Genomic DNA, 21,282 nt, shown 5'->3' with positions numbered 1-21,282 from the left:
CAACACAAACAACGTATTGCAATGATGTTGCACTATGCTCAAACAGGGTGCTTGAGCAAAAAATAAAGGCTTTAAGGACTCTTTTTGTTTACTTACCGCTTTAAGCAAAAAACCTTGCTTTAGCAAGGCTATGAATTGAACAGTTTGCCTGGTGCGCCCGTTAACCACAAAAGCAGCTCTATGAAATTGGACCCTGTGCTTCAACAGTGTGCTTAAGCAGAAAACTGGGGCTTCAAGGACCCTTTTTGCTTGCTTGATTGCCTGCCGCTTTAAGCAAAAAACCTTGCTTAACCAAGGCTATGAAATGAACAATTTGCTAGGTGTGCCCGTTAAGCAAACAATCGACCGTTAAGCAGCTCTATGAAATTGGGCCCAGGAGTCGAATCCACACTCTGGTGTCCGCCTTTTTATTTTATACATTTTGGTCGGCCTTGCCATCAGTCAATCTGCTGCCAGCCGTCTGGCATCGTTCTTCGTTACCGGGCTCCGTCGAGACACCGTCACTCGCCGCTCAGACAACGTCCGATGTTGGTCGCAAGACTCCGTTCCCTGTCGCAGCCGTTCGTCCCTTGCCGTCGTGCAGTCGCTGAAGGTCGTTCCCACCCGACAGCGAATTTTGGTTTACACCATTTGCCGTCGCTTTGCCGCCAATGTTTTATGGATGTTCACGTTCGTCACCTTCCGTTTGGTCTTTGCCGCTACTATGTGAGCCAACCTTAAGCAGGCCCATGGAACCCTTGAATCCAAAATAGCCGTCACTCAAAACTTTCAAAAACAACCGTGATGCAGGGTGCTTCTCAATCTGGACTTTTCATTAAAAAAAATTAGAGTAAATTACAATTTTTGTATCCCATATTGCAAATTTAATGTTTTAAAGGCTATTTTTTCCTTTATTCACAGAAAATTTAACTTGTTTGTAATAGGCCTACTCCAATCAGATTATCTTTTAGAATAGTAAAATTGGCATAACAGCAGCGCTGAAGAGGGTCTTATTTTTTTGAGAGAAATTCAAATGCAAACTTTAGTTTGTATTGCCCATAAGTGCCCCTCGAGAAAAATTGTTCGACCCCCTATGCCCCCCCCCCCCCCCCCCCTAAAATGTTACTAAAGTTTTGACGCCATTGACCTTGGAGTTGTAGTCCGTCTTGTCATAGAGCTGCTAAAGCAGAAAATATTGCTTAGTTAAAATAAGCAGGATACCGGCAGGATACCGGTCACAAATTGAACAAGTATCATGGTATTTTAGCTGAACAAGTATCATGGTATTTTAGCTGGTAACCTTATTCTGGTGCTTGGCTTCTTGTAGTGATCAACTCTTGAATTTGAGCCTTGCTGTTGCTGTCATGATGTGAATGGCTTGTCCTGCTTTACGTTTTGGAATGCTGTGTTGTTCTCGTTATGCAAGGTTGAATACATAGAGAGTAGTATGAGAGGCGTATATGACCTCCTTTTTGAGAGGAGGGTCATGACCCTCAGTCATGAGGGTCTTCGATCCACTCTAGCAGACTTTGGACTGGGTTTCTCGATTGCTGTGTAAGGGGTGTACTCGTCTAAAAAATTCTTTTGTTTTATATTAATAAAGAAAAGAAAGAAAACAGTTTATTTTTTATTTTTATTTGTTTGCCTGTTTGTTTGTTTGTTTGGTTATTCTTGATTTGTTTTTAATTTGTATCAACTAGCATGGTGAGACAAAGGAAATTAAAAAGATATTTCTCGATGCAAACAACCGTCGTTAGTAACTCATCCCTTCAAGAGTGTGCGAGGCCAGTAATGTTGATGTCGTCTACCAAGTTTTGATCGTATCGTGTCTGAACCTGCTCTAAATGTTCGTTTGTTGTTGTTTGTATTGTTTTCAGCTAACAATGGTTGAAAGAAGTACATGGGTCATTTCTCGATTTAGGTGACTCGTTTAAGAATCACCCCTCGGTCAAGAGTGACGTGTTCGCCAGTTCTTTTGATCGTGTTCGAACTTGCTCTCAGTTGCCGGACCGACAACCGAGCGGAAGGCCCAATTAAACGTACGTGACGTATGTTCTGTATTGCGGTGGATTAATTGTTTCCTTTTTTCAAAAATAAACAGTTCTGTTGGAATGCCGCTACAAACCATTATTTGATTATCAAATGTATACGTCTAATAATTGTTATTTTTGTTTACTCTTTGTAATATATGCATCCACAATTCGGCTTTTTGACAACAATGTTTGCATTTTTAACGAACCAAAAATGAGAATAATAATTCACCCTTGTTTTGTTTTTTTAGGTTTTAAATATTGTATACATTTATTAGAGTAATAGTATCATAATTGAATATAATTATATAAAAAATAAAATATACGAAAAAGAGGTGCTGAACCAATCTAGCTTTGCATCCAAAGACCGACGCAATTATAGTAGTAACATCCAACAATTTGAAACTTTTCATGACAACACCGGTGATCTACACTAATTTTTAACAGTACGAGTACAAATTGGTACAACCACGTCCTATTTTGGTTAATTAAATTGGTTAATGACCACAGATCTATTCTCATTTACTTAAAACAATACACACACGTAAAGGTGTGACGGTCCTCGTCTATTTTGGAACATTCAACATAGCATTGAAAACCAATATGCTTACTTCTACGCTACATCGATACGACGGCAAAGTGTTTGTATCCAACTGAACCCAAATTAAATTAGTTTTAATATATATTGAATTAGTTTTTGAGGTTTTGTTTTTGCTTTGTTTTTTGTTTTTGTTTTTTAGATAGACAGGCAAATCTGATCGTGTCTGAAGTTGTAATGATAAATTCCCCTTGCCCTTGTTCCCCCTCTCTTTGTCTACAAAAGACCCGGGTAGATAGTTACTTTGAACCCGCCACGACTCTCGGTCACTGAACTTTGCTTTCACGGTAGGAGTCACAGATGACGTCACATCTGTCCATACAACCCAAACGTGTCAGTTCTTGTCCCGCGGGTTGAGCATCGTCGTCTCACGGACGTGGTGACGTCACGCGACGCGTTCGGCCAGGGAGACAAGTTAGATCTTGTTTCTGTAATAGTTGTTATCCGGTGAAACTTTGTGAAGCTCTGAAACGAGTTGTTCACTTAAATGAAGACTTCTGACATTTTAACACCGACAACGTACCACCTATGACGTGACGATCTTGGAATCTGAAGAAGGTGAGTCTAAAACATGATTTTATTTTTTAAGACTCACGGTTTCTTGTCTTTATCTTTTAACTGTAATACTTGTTTGGTAGATTTAACGTGTATTTCGTATATTATAAATACTTTGTTAAGTACTATTTTCATAAATTATACAAACAACTAAAACCTGTTCAATAAAAACAAGCAACCAATATCAGACTGGTTGTGAGTTATGATCACTCATTAAATATCTTCACGAAATAAATACAAGTAGGCCTACGTATAGGTTCCTGATCGTAGTGTTTTTGAATAATTAACATTCGCTGTATTGCGTGGCACACTGTAGATAAATTAAGTACAAGGTGGACTGGGGGGGGGGGTGATACTAGTTGTTTTATGTTGACATTTCACGTCAACGTGTAGCCTCCAAACACATGCCCTAGGATGTAGTTTTATATGACAAGGATTGGTAATTGTTAAAGACCAGTCTTCCTAGTTTGTGTATATCAACATACATGCATAAAATAACAAACCTGTTAAAAATTTGAGCTCAATCGGTCGTCAAAGTTGCGAGATATTAATGAAATAAACAAAAACAAAAACACTTGTCACGCGAAGTTGTGTGCTTACAGATGCTTGATTTCAAAACCTCAAATTCTAAATCTGAGGTCTTAAAATCAAATTCGTGGAAAAATACTTCTCTCCCGGAAACTGCGAGAATATTTCTCTTCCGTTTCTCACAATGTTTTATACCACTCGTTACCAATTAAGGTTAATGCTAAAATAATTACTTTGAGTACTTTCCTACAGTGTCCACTGCCTTTAAATAAACACTTCCCCCCGCTCCTTTTTTTTTTTAACATAACTTTTTCGATGATCGATTTTGCCCCCACCCCCGCCCAAAAAGGGAGGGTGGGATTGTATTTACTTAGTAAAGGTACTATATAAGGCACAAACATCAAGATTGAGGGTCATTTGCGAGCTGATCAATGCTCGAGTAGGAAGTCTCTCCGGCTCGCGCTCTCTCTCTCTCTCTCTGTCTCTCTTTCTCTATATCACACAATCTAACCTGATCCTTGTTCTTCAATCGCAGCCGTTGCATTTGACCACCTTTACTGGACAGATAACACCATGGAATCGGTTCCTATAACCACACTGAATGGAGAATCGTTTCCTCATGAACAAGACGGCCAAAAAGAGGTTGAAGTCGAGGCCATGGTAAGCCTTTTTAAGAAAATAGCATACAAAATTTATAACGCCTGCAGCAGTTTGATGACACTATAATTATCTTAATTTGTATAGACCGGTGCATTTTAATGTTTTGGGAAGAAAGTGATTCTAACAAACGCTGTATTGTTATACTTTCACATTTGCTACTCCATACAATTCACTTGTTTGATTTTTAAATGTGTGTAAATGTCTACCACAAATTTATAACCATCTTTTAATTTTCCATCGCCACAGGATATGGACATACCTCAAGATTTGCCGACGAAACCGATGGGAAGCGGTAAGAAGGATGACCAGTTGCATGGAAGTTTCACTAACGAAAGAAGACGGTTTTCTTGCTCTACATGTGACCAAACGTTTACTCACTTGACTCATCTGAGTAGACACCGAAAGACACACAGAGACAATACCTCCTCGGTACCATGTACAATCTGCGGCAAAGAATTCTCAAGAATTGACAACATGAAACGTCACCGTAAAAATCACCATATACCCCCTCCACCATCTATCTCTCTGATGGAGCATCACCCCGTGAATGGCAACGAAGTGGCTGATAATCCAAACCCAACCCTTACTCTTCCACCCAATCCGGTTATGGAACCACCTCCATCTGTTCGCAGTACTCCACCACCGAGAAACACCAATGACACTACCTCGGTAACCAAGGCGGCGCCATGCCCGGCTTGTGGCACGATTTTCCCAAGTGTTAATCGTATGCTGAGCCACCTGATGAATGATCACATCGATGACTACCCAACGTCCCCCAAACCACCAAAACAAAGCTACGAACCCTCGGACGAGATAGTGGACGAATGGGAGGAAAGTAATCTCAATGTAGAGGAAAATGTTGGGCACCAACAATTTACACACGGGTCAAGGAAACTCAAGTGCCCGATGTGCCGAATACAGTTCACTCGAATTGATAATGTTAACCGACACATCAGGGCAAGTCACGGAGGAAAAGTGGGTTCAGTAGCTTCATTGCCAAACAACCCAAACGTCGACCAGTTCATTCCCCGGCAACAACCCCCACTCCAAGAAGACCCCTTAGTGTATCCTACGATGACAGACGGTGATGTTTTCGAAACCCAACCCGAAGCCGTTATCGACACTCTCCGTAAGAACTGGGGAGCCATCCGCACGCATCACTGCATTCGGCGCCAAATTCAAGATGTGTACAACTTTAGACTTGTCGGACGCTACATCGAAACTATTGACGAGGCACTCATGGCACTATTTCACCGCCTAAGATGTAGGGTTAAAATAAACATCTCCTTCGGTTTCGTCCTACGCCATTCGGAGACGGGAGAACACCGCTATTTTCACTCTAGCCAGAACAACGGGCGAGTGTTTCCCTCTCCAGAGACAGTCGCTTCCCAAATTGACATGAGTCGGCTGATGGAGCGAGTCCGCGAGGTGGACGTGTTGAAGATTGGTTTTCATCGCCGCCCAGACACAAAATGGACGGTGGCGGCCACAACGAATATGACCGTCTATGTCAACAAATTAAGAAAATTTCCAATCGGTTCTCCCATCGCGAAACTACCACCATACGTCGCTGACAATGACGGCCTGTGGAACCTGGTTACAAACAAAAACACCGGTGAAAGATATGATGACAGCCTGTGTTTCTTTCGATGTCTGGCCGTGCATAGAGGAAACAACAAGAACTCCAATGGAAAAGCTACCCGTCAACTGGCTGAAACATTTCGCCAATACACAGGAAAAAAGCACTTGGACGGAATCACCTTAGACGAGCTCTCTATAGCCGAGGAACTCTTCAAAGTTAGAGTACACGTGTACATGCTGCTACCAGTAGACGACGTCGACGAAGACGAAACGATTGACACTATGGAGGTTGATACTGAGCAGGACGAGAATGTGGCACTTACCAACAGCAGTGAAATTAAAGCAGAATTAGTCAGGCGTTCCCATCACGACTATGCAGACAAACTGGACCTAAATTTATGGGGAAGACACTTTTCCTATATCCACAAAATTGAGAAGTTCAGCCAATCCTACGCCTGTTCCAAGTGTTGCACAGTTTTTACTCGATCAACTGATTTGGTACGTCATGAACCGACCTGTGACGCAAACATCAAACATCGGTTCAGTGGAGGGGCTTACCAGCTTCCGTTAACAGTATTTGACAAATTGTCCGAGTTGGGAGTGGAGGTTGATGATAATATGAAGTACTATCCATACAGAGCGACATACGATTTCGAAACCTACTTTCACAAACTTCCACAGACTGATGAAGACAAAGAGAAGAAACTTAGATGGGAAGCTCAACACGATCTACTGAGTGTCAGTGTCGCCAGTAATGTTCCAGGTCACGAGCCACCACAATGCTTCGTGAGTGACGGTAGTCCGGCTCAACTGGTTTCGGCCATGGTAGACTACCTACATACCATAAGTCAAACTGCGTACATATCACTCATGGACCAATTTCAAGTTGTTTTCGAAGAGTTAGACGAGCTGCTGGATGCAATGAAGGACAACATGGAAGAGCGCAGAAAGTACAACCACACCAAAAAAAGTCAAACAGCAGCTGGACGAGTACCTCAAAGAGTTACCGGTGCTTGGTTTCAACTCGGGAAAGTACGACATCAACGTCATCAAGCGGTATCTCTATCCAGTTCTACAAGAGACTGACCCTTTGAAGTTCATCATCAAACGAACCAGCACCTACATGGCCCTGAAAACCGAGAAGTTGAAATTCTTAGACATAACGAACTACTTGGCACCCGGCTATAGCTACTCCAAATTTCTAAAGGCGTACGAGTGTGAAACAACCAAGGGTTTCTTCCCCTATGAATGGGTAGATGACCTGCAAAAGCTTGACTATGAAGAGCTTCCACCTCACCAAGCATTCTACAGTAAGCTGAAGGGGTCCAATATTTCCAAGGAGGAGTATGAGTTTTGTCAACGGGTCTGGAGGGAGCAGGGCATGACCACCATGCGGCAGTTTCTGATATGGTACAACAATCTAGACGTCGTCCCCTTCCTGGAAGCTATTGAGAAGATGTTCGCCTTTTACAGAAATCGCAATATGGATATGTTCAAGTCCGCCATTTCTGTACCGGGTCTATCACTACAGTATCTGTTCCTCACGCTACCGAAGGCTGTCTTCTTCAGCCTCATTGACGAGGCCAATAAGGACCTGTTTTACAAAATTAAAGAGAACGTCGTAGGAGGACCGTCTATCGTGTTCCACCGTTATCACGAAAAGGGTAAGACAGCCATTCGTGGAGGGCCTAAACCGTGTGAAAACATCGTGGGTTTCGACGCCAACGCGTTGTATCTCTGGTCAATAATGCAAGATATGCCGATAGGGACTTTCATCAGGAGGAATGCCGAACGAGGGTTTAAGCCGGTGAGAAGTCACAAGTTCGGTGTCATGGCAACAGAATGGTTGGACTGGCTGGCATTCTCGCAAGGTATTCATGTTCGACACCAATTTAACAACAAGGAGAAACGTGTGGGTGGTCGAATGATCCCGGTGAATGGTTACTGTAAAGAAACAAACACTGTTTTCCAGTTCCACGGTTGCTACTGGCACGGACATCCCTGTCATCTGAACCCTAACGAGTTTAACAAAGTCAGACAAGCAAGTAGAGACGAACTGAGGCGCCAAACGGAAGATACATCTGCGTACATAAGGCAGCAAGGTTACAAGCTGATAGAGCTGTGGGAGTGTGACTGGCGCGAAAGACAGAAGACTGACCAGACAGTGAGAGGTTTCTTACAGACCATCCGACTGTCTCACTTCAACAAGAAAACCATGACCCAACAGGAGGTATTGGCTCGGGTGCTGGACGGATCCATGTTTGGTATGGTCGAGTGCGACATCAGAGTCCCTTCTGCACTGAGAGCCCACTTTGCAGAAATGCCACCCGTATTTAAGAACACCAACGTCAGTCGTGAGGATATCGGAGATCACATGGGGGACTACGCTGAGCGAGAGGGTGTCATGAGGCAGCCACGTCGCACTCTCATTGGTAGCATGTTTGGTGAGCGTATCTTGCTGACAACTCCCCTCCTTCAGTGGTACATCAGTCACGGATTGGAAGTCCTGCACATCTACGAAGTCATTCAGTACGCTAAAAATGCATGTTTTGAATCGTTCGGTAATGATGTCAGTAATGCAAGAAGAGCCGGTGATCGTGACCCGACAAAATCCATCTTGGCTGATACCATGAAGCTTCTTGGCAACTCTGCGTATGGTAAGACTGTCACCGACCAGGAGCGCCACATGAACGTCCGAGTCTGTACCGATGCCGATGCTCCTCGTTACGTTAACAATTCTCATTTCCGTGCGCTCCATTCGCTTGACGACGGGTTGTATGAATGCGACATGACAAAGAAAGTAATCCGATTCAACCTCCCACTACAGATCGGTTTTTTCGTCTATCAGTATGCAAAATTGCGGATGCTGGAATTTTATTACGATTTTCTCCTCAAATTTATTGACCCCTCCGACTTCCAGATGTGCGAGATGGACACGGATTCGGCATATCTCGCCATCTCGGGGAAAACCCTGGACGATGTCATCAAGCCAGACATGAAGCAGCAATACCTGGAGGAGAAACACCAATGGTTTCCTCGAGAAGATACGGCTGAACATCGCGCCTTCGATAAGAGAACTCCGGGACTCTTTAAAGTTGAGTGGGAAGGGGATGGAATCGTAGCCCTTTGTAGTAAGACGTACTACTGCTTCGGTGCAAAGAACAAGATCAGCTGCAAAGGACTTAACAAACTCGGGAATGACATCACCAAGCAGCGATATATGGACGTACTCAAGTCACAGAAAGCGGGAGAAGGTGTTAACCGAGGATTTAGGATGAGAGGGGATGGGATGTACACCTACGAGCAAACCAAAACTGCCTTCACTTACATGTATCCCAAACGGAAAGTAGCATCAGACGGTGTGACGACTACCTATCTGGACTTGTAAATACTTTAGAGACGGTAGATTACCGCCACGGATTGTAATTAATAATGATAATAATAAGACATTTGAAAAGCCTCTAAGCGTGTGAGACAATAATAAAATATACAGAAAAGAGAGAGAAAGATACAACTACAAAATAATAAGCAGGAAAAAAAAAAAAAAAAAAAAAAAAAAAACATCTTTAAACAAATGAGTTTTCGACAGAGAACTTGCCTGGCGAATATGCACAGAGAGACTGTTCCAAAGAAAATTTGTGGATATAGAATGTTAAATTATGAGTTTCATCTACGATGTCAAGATACACAATTTGCGATAGTCATTTATCTGACGCGGTATTCTTCTCTCTTTTTGAAAACAATTTGAACTTTTCATTTTTATGTTTGTATATTTCCTTCAGCGATGATTTACGCGTCATTGGCATTCAAGTTGATGAATAAGAAAAAGTAAATAACAGAGATGACTTTACTTAATATTCTTGAATTGTCATCATGTCAGTTTCTTCACTCTTAGCATTTCAATCAACAAATTTGCTCGAGTGTTCTAATCTTAAAACAAGTTAAAGCATTATATATTAGAGCAAAACGATCTATATAATGATCGATAACAAAATTTTCAATATACTTATAATTCAATAGACAGGTTTTTATTTTATTTTAACAAAAGCATTTGTTTTGCTTTGTCTAAATTAACTTGCGGTGCATCCAATTTATGGTTTCAAAAAATAACATTTTTACCGATACTGCGAAATCAGATGTGTAATCAAAGGCATCAATCGGCTTGAAATGTTCACATGCCGGTTTCTTAAGAAAAACAAATATTTACCTTTGAGCATCAACTGTTATACAGATATTATCAAACACATGCTCAGCTGTTAGAGTAAAACTTCTAAAAAGTAATCAGTCGATGTTTGAAACGCTTTGTTTTAATTATTCCTATACTATGTTTTACTAATAAGCATGTAGCTTATATGATTTCATGTTGACGACGAATAAAAAACTTGAAACCGTATATTGCCCGTTGGCTACTCAAGGAATGTTCTGGTGAGTTCCGGTTGGTTCTAGGCGACCCGTGTTTTGGCACTTTTATTGTTGTATGTGTGTTTTACTATGGACAACCTCTGCATTATTTTTGTGTGTGAATTTTTTTTATTAATGAAAACCATAGAGTGATTTATAGCCAGACAGTCTTTCCTTTTAACAGTCCCATTTAAATTTAGAGTTCGATATTTAGAGTTGTTTGTTTTAACCTAAAAACGGAGAAAGACTTTGACGAATTTAAACGTGGTCACCATATCACAAACGGTCCACAACACAGGTATGAGATAACATGATTGCACGTGTTTGGATTTGTCGCCTAATCAGCTATTATGTTGTCATCTACCTATCGGTATTTATCTCTGCGTGTTTACCCATTGTAATCTGGGGCCAATTTCATAGAGCTGCTTAAGCAAAAAATTTGCTTAAGCACGAAAATAGCTCGCTTATTTTACACATGTTACTGGCCAAAATTTCCTGCCATATACATTGCTTATGACTAGTATTAAGCTGTTGTTTACTTAGCATTACAATTGAATGGAGTCTTGGCCGGTAATCTCATTTTACTAAGCAATGAATTTTTTGCTTAAGCAAAATTTTTTGCTTAAGCAGCTCTATGAAATTGGGCCCTGTTCATGCTTGCGTAGTACGGTATTTGACAATTGCTCACGATTTGTTTTTAATACGCGTGCCCAATGTTGAAAACTTCACACCAAACACGGATGAGTTCAAAAGAAAGCAAATATCGATGTTTGTAAGTTTGAACTACTCGCAACAAAACAATCCCGGGACTTATCCAACCGACATATCATCTTATAATTATAAAAATAAAGGGGTTGAATAATAATAAACAATACTAATCAGCTCAACAAGAAAAAAAAAAAAAAATTACGGGATACAGTCATTAACTTTCCAAGGATAAGCAACGATTAAAAACAAAACAAAGAACTATAATGTATGGATAGAGCAACAACCACACGTTTTCGTTCAACTGTCGTTCAACTGTCCATCCCCTAACTTAACTTAACGTGTTGTATTTAATTTGACATTTCAATATTTAAAAATAATGTTTGTCCAGTTCCTGAGGCTAAAACAGGAACACGCCGCGTGAAGTCACCCGGTCCGTGCGAGGACTGTGCTCATAGTCATATATAGCTGGTACGTTGTCGGTGTTAAAATGTCAGAATTTAAAGGCGGTGGACACTATTGGTAATTACTCAAAATGATTGTTAGCATAAACCTTACTTGGTAATGAGTAATGGGGAGAGGTTGATAGTATAAGACATTGTGAAAAACGGCTCCCTCTGAAGTGACGTAGTTTTCGAGAAAGAAGTAATTTTCCACGAATTTGATTTCGGAAACTCAAGTTTAAAATTTGAGGTCCCGAAATCAAGCATCTGAAAGCACACAACTTCCTGTGACCAGGGTGTTTTTTCTTTCATTATTATCTCGCAACTTCGATGACCAATTGGGCTCAAATTTTCACAGGTTTGTTATTTTATGCATATGTTGACATACAGCAAGTGAGAAGACTTGTCTTTGACAAGTACCAATAGTGTCCACCGTCTTTAAGTGAACAACATCGTTTCAGAGCTTCACAAAGTTTCACCGGATAACAACTATTACAGAAACAAGATCTAACTTGTCTCCCTGGCCGAACGCGTCGCGTGACGTCACCACGTCCGTGAGACGACGATGCTCAACCCGCGGGACAAGAACTGACACGTTTGGGTTGTATGGACAGATGTGACGTCATCTGTGACTCCTACCGTGAAAGCAAAGTTCAGTGACCGAGAGTCGTGGCGGGTTCAAAGTAACTATCTACCCGGGTCTTTTGTAGACAAAGAGAGGGGGAACAAGGGCAAGGGGAATTTATCATTACAACTTCAGACACGATCAGATTTGCCTGTCTATCTAAAAACAAAAACAAAAAACAAAGCAAAAACAAAACCTCAAAAACTAATTCAATATATATATGTGACGGGCAGAAAAACGTGTGTAAAACGTATTTTTTATGCTTCTTTGTTGACTTAATATATTCATTTATTCACACTATAAACCCCGGTTCAAGCGCCCCCAGCGGTGGCTTTATTTTCAAATTTATCAATTCGGGTCATTCTATACTTTGATGTCGGGAGAATAACAACTGTCAACTTCTTGTTCTTCTCCGACAGGTAATGATCTTTTCTCTTTATTTATTTCACATTTCCCCTTTATCATAAATTGCATTTTACCTTCATACAATACCTTGCATTTATACTTGTTTTATACATTTTGCTTAGATTTATAGCCACTTTTTAATGTTGTTTTGGCAAGATTCCGAATTGAGATTCGGCAATCAGGAGTTCCGCCCTTTTTCAGAACTTAGTTTCATTAACCTTTCTTTATTTATTATACATGAGTTTGAGTTATTAGAAAGAGATAGTTGAGCTCTTGAGTAATATTTCTTTAGGTATATTTGCACAGTTTGCAAGGTTTATTTAATTGAATATTTGGGCTTTTCCAAGATGGCGGACGCCATAAAGGTTTTGGCGGGAACCTGCCAGAGGAAATACTGTTTTGTGTTATTTCTTTCTTTAATGATGCCATCCAACTACAATCGTTATTGGATGGCCTTAGTTAGTAATCGCTTAGACATTAATGTATATTTTCTAGCGATGTGTCTTTTTCTAATTGTTTAATTCCGGGGCTGAGAGAAACCCGCCCCGTTTGTGGATTTATAGTTGCCTTATTCTTTGAATAACTCGTAGGCATAAGCACTGTATATATTAACGTTTATTTTATTGCCATGTTATTGTTTCTCATTTAATATTATTGGATTCTATACTTTGATGTCGGGAGAATAACAACTGTCAACTTCTTGTTCTTCTCCGACAGATTATGAATAAAGCCCAGAGGCCAGAGAACTAAGATATGTTTCCACTTTAAAATCTTTCATCTTTCACACTCCTGAAGACTACGACTCTACCATAAAATCCTGGCTCTCGACGACACCGACTCTACCGTAAAATCCTGGCTCTTGACGGCACCGAAACCAGACACACCAACACACCCGGGGATACACCAATAGCCCGGAACTACACCGATAGCCTGGGGCTACCAATCGCCGGCCCGGGGATACACCAATAGCCCGGGGCTACACCAATCGCCCGGCGATACACCAATAGCCCGGGCTACACCAATCGACAGCGATACACCGATCGCCCGGTGTTACACCGACCGGTGGGACACCGCACTTAACTGAATTCTACCATGGGTCAACATGATCACGGATCGCCACCGAACTCAAGTTAACGCTACCGGAAAGTGCAGCAACTTCCAAGAACAATGACAACGCAACAACAGTTCCCTCACAAGAACTTTATCATTGAAAAATAGTCAACTATAGCTCCTTCACGCGAACTTAATCGACGAACCATGGTTGACTCAGGTCACACCTGAACAATTACAAAGGACTCCTCAAGACATTAGCTATATCGACTTGAAATTCGGAAATCGTCAAGTATCAACGAACAATGGTTGACTCGGGTCACACCTGAACAATTACAGAGAACACCTCAAAACAGTAGCTATCTCCAGTCGAAATCGGAAGTCGTCAAGACCGCAATCCAAAGTAAGCATTGAAGTAAAACACAATACAAATTCCAGTAGCTCTTTCGAATTCTTTGCATCGCAAGTACATAATACTAGTAACATGTACTACTGCTTTTAACATCTGCAAGAATTTTTTGAGTTACGTAATAGTTTGTTTACAAAACAAGTGCACTTACCTTTTCATTCTAAGGTGATCAATCCATTATTGATTATAGTTGTGTATTTTTGCTTCAAAGTGTGCTTTCGAAATTCCTAGTTGTACATTACTTTTGGAAGCAACACCCGCTTTTTATACAACATTCCTAGCTGGTGCTATTTACTCGTTTAGCCTGTTGTAAATTGTTTAGTGGATTTGTGCTAAACCTCTTTGCATTTTATTTGTGCTGAATCCCTTTGCATTTCATTAGTGCTGAGTTCATTACAGAGTGTGTAGAGCAAATTTACCTTTTATGCCGAGTTGCGTGTAAGCTAAATTGAGTATTTTTGAGTCAGTGTTTTATAGACACAAGGTTATTCTATTTTGATTGCTCACACTGATTTTAGAGTGAAGCCAGCAACCATTATGATGGTAGGGAGAGTGTAAATATTGTTTTTTTATTTAAATTTTGATCTTGATATTAATTGATTAGGATCGAGGCAGTTTTGTACAAAGATTTGCTTGATATATTTACTGATATTTATTTTGTGTACAGTGACTTCAGTTACTGTGTACTCTGAAACTTGAGAAATTAACCTGTTTTCAGAATTAAGTTTGATATTTTCAGACCATCCAATTTCTAGCATGGCAAACTCAAATAATGACGAATATCCTATGCTATCACCTACAACATTCCGAGGTGACCACCCTCCTCATCTAACTCCACAACGTCCTCCACCATCTCCTACACAAAGAAGACCACGACGTCATCCAACCTCACTACCGGAAGAGTTCTTAGATGACCTGGTTCAACTTCGGAGACAAGTGAGCCAAAACTTCAACTTCACCATGCAGCAGCAACCACAGCAACAGCAGCAAGAACAAGTCAGAACCAGCCCTAAACCTGCCACTACTGCGTCACTACCACGACGTAGCTCTCCTTCATACACGGAACAACTGAGACAGCATGAACGACTAATCAGCCCCTTCCATAGATCTCCGTCAGAACACAGAAACCCTCTCACCACCAGGACAACAACACCAAGACGAAGTCCTACCTCCTTCATGGGTGTGCCCCCAACATCCCACAGAGTTGGCCAATCTTCTTCTCAACTAACTTCTCAACATCTCCAACTGATGCCGTCTCACCAAGTGAAGCACATACCGACTTTTACTGGCCAAGAAAAGACACTCTCCATCGATGACTGGGTACGAGACGCAAGCTATCTGATCGACACCACAGCAATACCAGTTCATCTTCAATTTTCTACAATTGTTAGATATCTGGGAGGCTCAGCCAGGAAGCTCATTCTCAATCTACCATTGGAACTCCAGACTCCAAAAGACGCTTTTGCAGAGTTAAAGGCACAGTTCAGTGACATACTTTCTGGAGGAGACCCTCTTGCAGAATTTTATGAGAGAACACGACGCCAGAACGAGTCCCCGAGCATTTATGCAGTAGAACTGGAAGCTACCCTCAGAACAACTGAAGAACGCATGAACAGGTCAATTTCTCCTTCAGACAGAAACAGAATGTTGACTCAACAATTCATGCGTGGTGTCAAGGATGACAGAGTAACACAAAGACTAGCGCCCATGAAGCCTCGTGAAATGACCTTCCGCGACCTCCAAGCTGAACTTCGACTCATTGAGAGAGAAAACCGAATGGACGCCGCTCTCCATCCTAGACTGACGAAGCAACAGACGTCTCAACCACCAAAGCCTCAACTACAATCAAGTCAGCCACCCTCTTCTTCAGAACAGAAGGCATCGCTTCTACGTCCTGAACAACAAGTTGAATCCTGTAAAAGACCAGAGTATGATCCCCTACTTATGCAAGATGTCATAATGCAGATGCAACACCTTACCCAAGAGGTTGACAACATCTCCAGGCGACGAAGAGCACCACAACCCAACCTCAACCATACAGCAAAGAACGGAGTCTACATCTGTTACAATTGTGGTAAAGAAGGTCACATAGCAAGGGGATGCCGCAGTGAGCCTTTAAACTACCAAGGCCCACGGTCACAGGGCAAACCGTCAGAGGCCAACAGATAAACCGCCCTTCTCCTTCAGTATCTTCTTCGTTGTCTCCTTCATTATCTCCTTCATTGCCTCCTTCATTATCCTATTCAATTTCTCCTTCAGTATCTCCTTCATACAACATCAACTCCACAGAACATCAAAAGCTGATCGGTCCTCACAACGAAGAGATAATTGATATTCTGGGTAAGAAATGCAGAGCTTTGATCGACTCCGGTTCCCAAATTACATCCGTCACCAAAGACTTATGGCTATCACATCCATCACTCAAAGACCTGCAACTTACCTCGGCTGATGTCCGGATAGAAGGCGCCAGTGGATCTGCAGTACCCTATCTTGGCGTCATTCCTATCACTATAGAGGTCATGGGTTTTGTCTACAGGGATGTACCAGCCTTCGTCGTCCCCACAGATCCCTACAGAGCTGAAGTACCTGTTCTCATTGGAACAAACGTCATCAGGGCATCTAAGAATCACCAGCAACAAGTAAGAGGCAAACGTTTCATGGAACTGGTTGAAAGGGAAAGCACAGCCTGGCATACAGCTTACATCAACACAACTACCTCAAACAACTTCAACCACAGTGGCAAGATGGGTTATGCCAAGTACACCGGTAGCCACCGTCGTTGCATCCCAGCTGGTGAAGAGGTCGACATAATTTGCCAATCCCCGCCCAACCCATCTGGCAATTCTTATACTGCTATCGTTGAAGGAATTCAGAACAGTCACATCTCATGCTTGAGAATTGGTAGCATTGTGACAGACATCGGCCCCGACCGTCGAGTTCCAGTAAAGGTGTGCAATATAACGAAGAAACCTATCACGATCACGAGAAACTGCAAGCTGGCACAAGTGTCTTACGTCATAAAGGTAGAAAACCCTCAACAAGCTCTCCTTCAAACTCCCACTGAAGAGACACACAACACTCAAGATCACACTATTGGCAGGGTGAATTCAATCACTGAACAACTTGAACAGGTTATCCCAGCACTCGACCTTTCCAACTCTGTCTTAGAAGATGACATACAACTGAGCAAACTGACAAATCTTCTTCAGAAACACAATGACATCTTCAGTAAAAGCTCACTGGACTTTGGCCATACAACAACAGTGAAACACTGCATTCCCTTGATCGACGACAAGCCAGTTAGACTTCCTCACCGACGGATTCCACCTAACCAGTATCAGGCAGTTAGGGAACATCTGAAGGGCATGGAAGATGCTGATGTCATACGGAAGAGCTGCAGTCCTTATGCTTCACCCTTGGTCATTGCTCATAAGAAGGACGGTTCGTTAAGAATCTGCATCGACTATCGTCAACTGAACAACAAAACTACAAGAGATGCCTACCCACTACCACGCATAGAAGAAGCTCTAGACGCTCTTGGCAAAGCTACTCTATTCACAACTCTAGACTTGACTTCGGGATACTGGCAAGTGGAAATGGATGAGAAAGACAAACCGAAGACTGCATTTACCACTCCAATGGGGTTATACGAATGTAACCGGATGCCTTTCGGCCTACAGAACGCCCCTGCCACTTTCCAGCGCCTTATGACGATGTGTCTAAGCGAGCTAAACTACTCCACCTGCCTACTGTACCTCGATGACATTATTGTATTTTCTTCTTCGTTTGACCAACACATTGAACGCCTAGATGAAGTATTTTCTTGTCTCCGTCAGCATGGGTTGAAGCTCAAACCGCAGAAATGCAATCTCCTTCAGAAAGAAGTTAAATACTTGGGCCACATTGTATCATCCGAAGGTATCGCCACTGACCAAGAAAAGATATCACAGGTTCGAGACTGGGCTACCCCAACAAACCGCAAAGAGCTACACAGATTCCTGGGATTCACGGGCTACTATCGACGCTACGTTAAAGACTACGCAAAGATAGTGGCACCACTCTACAAACTGACCGCAGGAAATCCCAAACAGCGAAAGAACAAAATACCACACCTCAAAGCACCTCCATACATATGGACTGATGAGGGACAAGCAGCATTCAATCTCCTCAAGGAACTCATGGTCTCATCTCCAATTCTAGGCTATGCGGACTACAGCAAGCCCTTTCTCCTTCAGACAGATGCCTCTGGCGTGGGCTTAGGTGCTGTTCTCAGTCAAATCCAAGACGGACAGGAAAAGGTAATAGCCTACGTCAGTAGAGGATTGAATCAAGCTGAATCGCGTTACCCGGCCCATAAACTAGAGTTTCTTGCGCTAAAATGGGCAGTGACAGACAAACTCCGAGACTATCTTCTTGGCAGTACTTTTACAGTCTTCACTGACAACAACCCCCTACTGTATGTCACCACCTCAGCAAAACTAGATGCAACCGGCCAGCGTTGGGTAGCAGCTCTGTCACAATTCTCCTTCACAGTGAAATACAAGCCAGGGAAGAACAACGCTGTAGCCGATGCACTATCCAGAAAGCAACATCCTGAATTGAAACAACCTGTCTCCTTCAATACACAACCTCCTGTCATGACAACACCAGTCTCCATCAATACAGAATCCTTTGAGATTACTCCTGATGTTGTCCAGGCAATCTGCAATGGTCATCCACCTACAGGCTACCCATTCATAGAACCACCGGTAGCACAGTGTGGTGTGACAACTAGACATCAGGCCAAGCTACTCAAACCTGAAAAACCTCTAGCCGAAAATGACGAGCTACCAAGGCTATCGACCAAACAAGTTGCTCTCTCCCAACGAGATGATCAAGATATATCAAGAGTGGTATGGTTTCTGGAACAGAAGCACAGACCAGACTTTGCTCAGCGAAGTAGAGAGACCCCCGAATGCCTCATCTACATCAGGCAGTGGAATAAACTGGTACTAAGAAACGACGTACTGTACAGAACTCGCGAGGCAACCGACGGGACGGTCTCCTACCAACTTGTACTACCCAAATGTTACAGGACAACAGCAATGTCGGGTCTCCATGATGATATCGGCCACATGGGATATGACAGGACACTAGACATGATCCGCAGCCGATTCTTCTGGCCCCGCATGGCACAAGATGTAAAAGAATGGTGCGTCAAGTGCAAGCGTTGCTGCCTCAGAAAAACCTCTCCATCAAAAGTAAGAGCACCACTAGTCTCCATCTCTACAACTGAACCTCTAGAGCTCGTCTGCATAGACTACCTGAAACTGGAACGCAGCAAAGGCGGTTTTGAAAATGTTCTCGTAATAACTGACCATTTCACAAAATACGCTCAAGCTTTTCCCACGCACGATCAGAAAGCAGAAACCGTAGCTAAGGTCATCTGGGAGAAATTCATCCAACATTACGGTTTCCCAACACGGATACACTCAGACCAAGGACGCAACTTTGAGAGTCAGCTCATACAGGAACTCTGCAAAGTCTCGGGGATAAAGAAAAGTAGGACAACTCCATACCACCCCCAAGGAAACGGTCAGACTGAGAGATTCAACCACACCCTTTTAAATATGTTGGGAACACTTGAGGACAACCAGAAGAAAGATTGGAAGAACTATGTAGGTGTGATGGCACATGCATACAACGCCACCCGTCATGACACAACAGGCTATGCACCATTCTATCTGATGTTTGGACGCCATCCGAATCTTCCAATTGATCTGATGTTTGGGTTGGATACGAGACACACAGACGATCAACCAGACTACGATGACTACGTCGAGAAAATGAAAGAACGACTGATTTTCTCCTATGACGTGGCAAGCAAGTCATCTAAACAAGCCAAAAAGAAACAAAAACGCATGTACGACAGGAAAACAAAAGCGTCACCCCTTCAACCAGGAGACAGAGTTCTTGTCCAGGTGAAACATTTCGAGGGCACCCACAAAATAGCCGACAGATGGGAATCAAGTCCCTACACCATTATCACCAAATATGACAACACACCAGTGTATAAAGTAGTATCTCTCTCCGACGGCAAAGAACGAACCATACATCGAAATCTTCTCACACCATGTGTGTTCCTTCCCGTGGATCAAGAAACTGATGAAGAAACTACAGAAGACAACAACACCTCAAACAAAACCACCGAAGAGCCCAAAACCATTGCAACTTGCAATCTCCATCTGAAATCTCACTCTTCTTCAGACATCTACTCTGCAAAGGTAGAGAAGGGAAGGCAGTTGTGGGAGCGGTGGAAAAGCCCGAAGATGGCGATGGCTAGAAAACGGATGGGTCTGAATTATTAACCATGTTTTCTTGTCTTCCCTCTCCCCTCTATGATCAAATTACTGTGCATTACTCTTGCTTTGCTTATCAGGTTTAAGTTAACCAAACAATTAGATTTGATGCTTTAATTTAAAGCGTCAATGTTGATGTCCAAAAGCATCACATTTATCTTGTGGTTTTGGTTTCAGAAAACTTAAATTAAGCAAAGTAATTTGTAAATATGTTTCATTTGTATAAATAGTGGATTGTCAGGTAGAATTTTGACATCCATGTAAATATTTGTGTGTTTTAAATTTTGTTTTCCTGCACTAAGTTTTGCTGCCAGTTGTATTAGAAAAAACGCATGTCGAGGACGACATTTTTTAGTAAGGGGAATAATGTGACGGGCAGAAAAACGTGTGTAAAACGTATTTTTTATGCTTCTTTGTTGACTTAATATATTCATTTATTCACACTATAAACCCCGGTTCAAGCGCCCCCAGCGGTGGCTTTATTTTCAAATTTATCAATTCGGGTCATTCTATACTTTGATGTCGGGAGAATAACAACTGTCAACTTCTTGTTCTTCTCCGACAGGTAATGATCTTTTCTCTTTATTTATTTCACATTTCCCCTTTATCATAAATTGCATTTTACCTTCATACAATACCTTGCATTTATACTTGTTTTATACATTTTGCTTAGATTTATAGCCACTTTTTAATGTTGTTTTGGCAAGATTCCGAATTGAGATTCGGCAATCAGGAGTTCCGCCCTTTTTCAGAACTTAGTTTCATTAACCTTTCTTTATTTATTATACATGAGTTTGAGTTATTAGAAAGAGATAGTTGAGCTCTTGAGTAATATTTCTTTAGGTATATTTGCACAGTTTGCAAGGTTTATTTAATTGAATATTTGGGCTTTTCCAAGATGGCGGACGCCATAAAGGTTTTGGCGGGAACCTGCCAGAGGAAATACTGTTTTGTGTTATTTCTTTCTTTAATGAT

The 21,282-nt window shown here is 42.0% G+C and overlaps 1 protein-coding gene across 1 annotated transcript; it reads left to right on the top strand.

Annotated features, from left to right (window-relative positions):
* The first annotated feature begins 1,426 nt into the window (after positions 1-1,426).
* Positions 1,427-9,766, top strand: LOC139948395 (uncharacterized). Its single transcript, XM_071946540.1, is given in 5 exon segments — positions 1,427-1,533; positions 1,981-2,018; positions 4,226-4,350; positions 4,597-6,894; positions 6,896-9,766. Coding segments are annotated over 5 exon segments (4,992 nt in total). The 3' UTR covers positions 9,320-9,766.
* The last annotated feature ends 11,516 nt before the right edge of the window (positions 9,767-21,282 follow it).

This window comes from Asterias amurensis, chromosome 15 (genome assembly GCF_032118995.1).
Source record: "Asterias amurensis chromosome 15, ASM3211899v1".
NCBI classification, from domain to species: Eukaryota; Metazoa; Echinodermata; class Asteroidea; order Forcipulatida; family Asteriidae; genus Asterias; species Asterias amurensis.
This window is presented reverse-complemented; position numbering and strand designations above follow the sequence as displayed.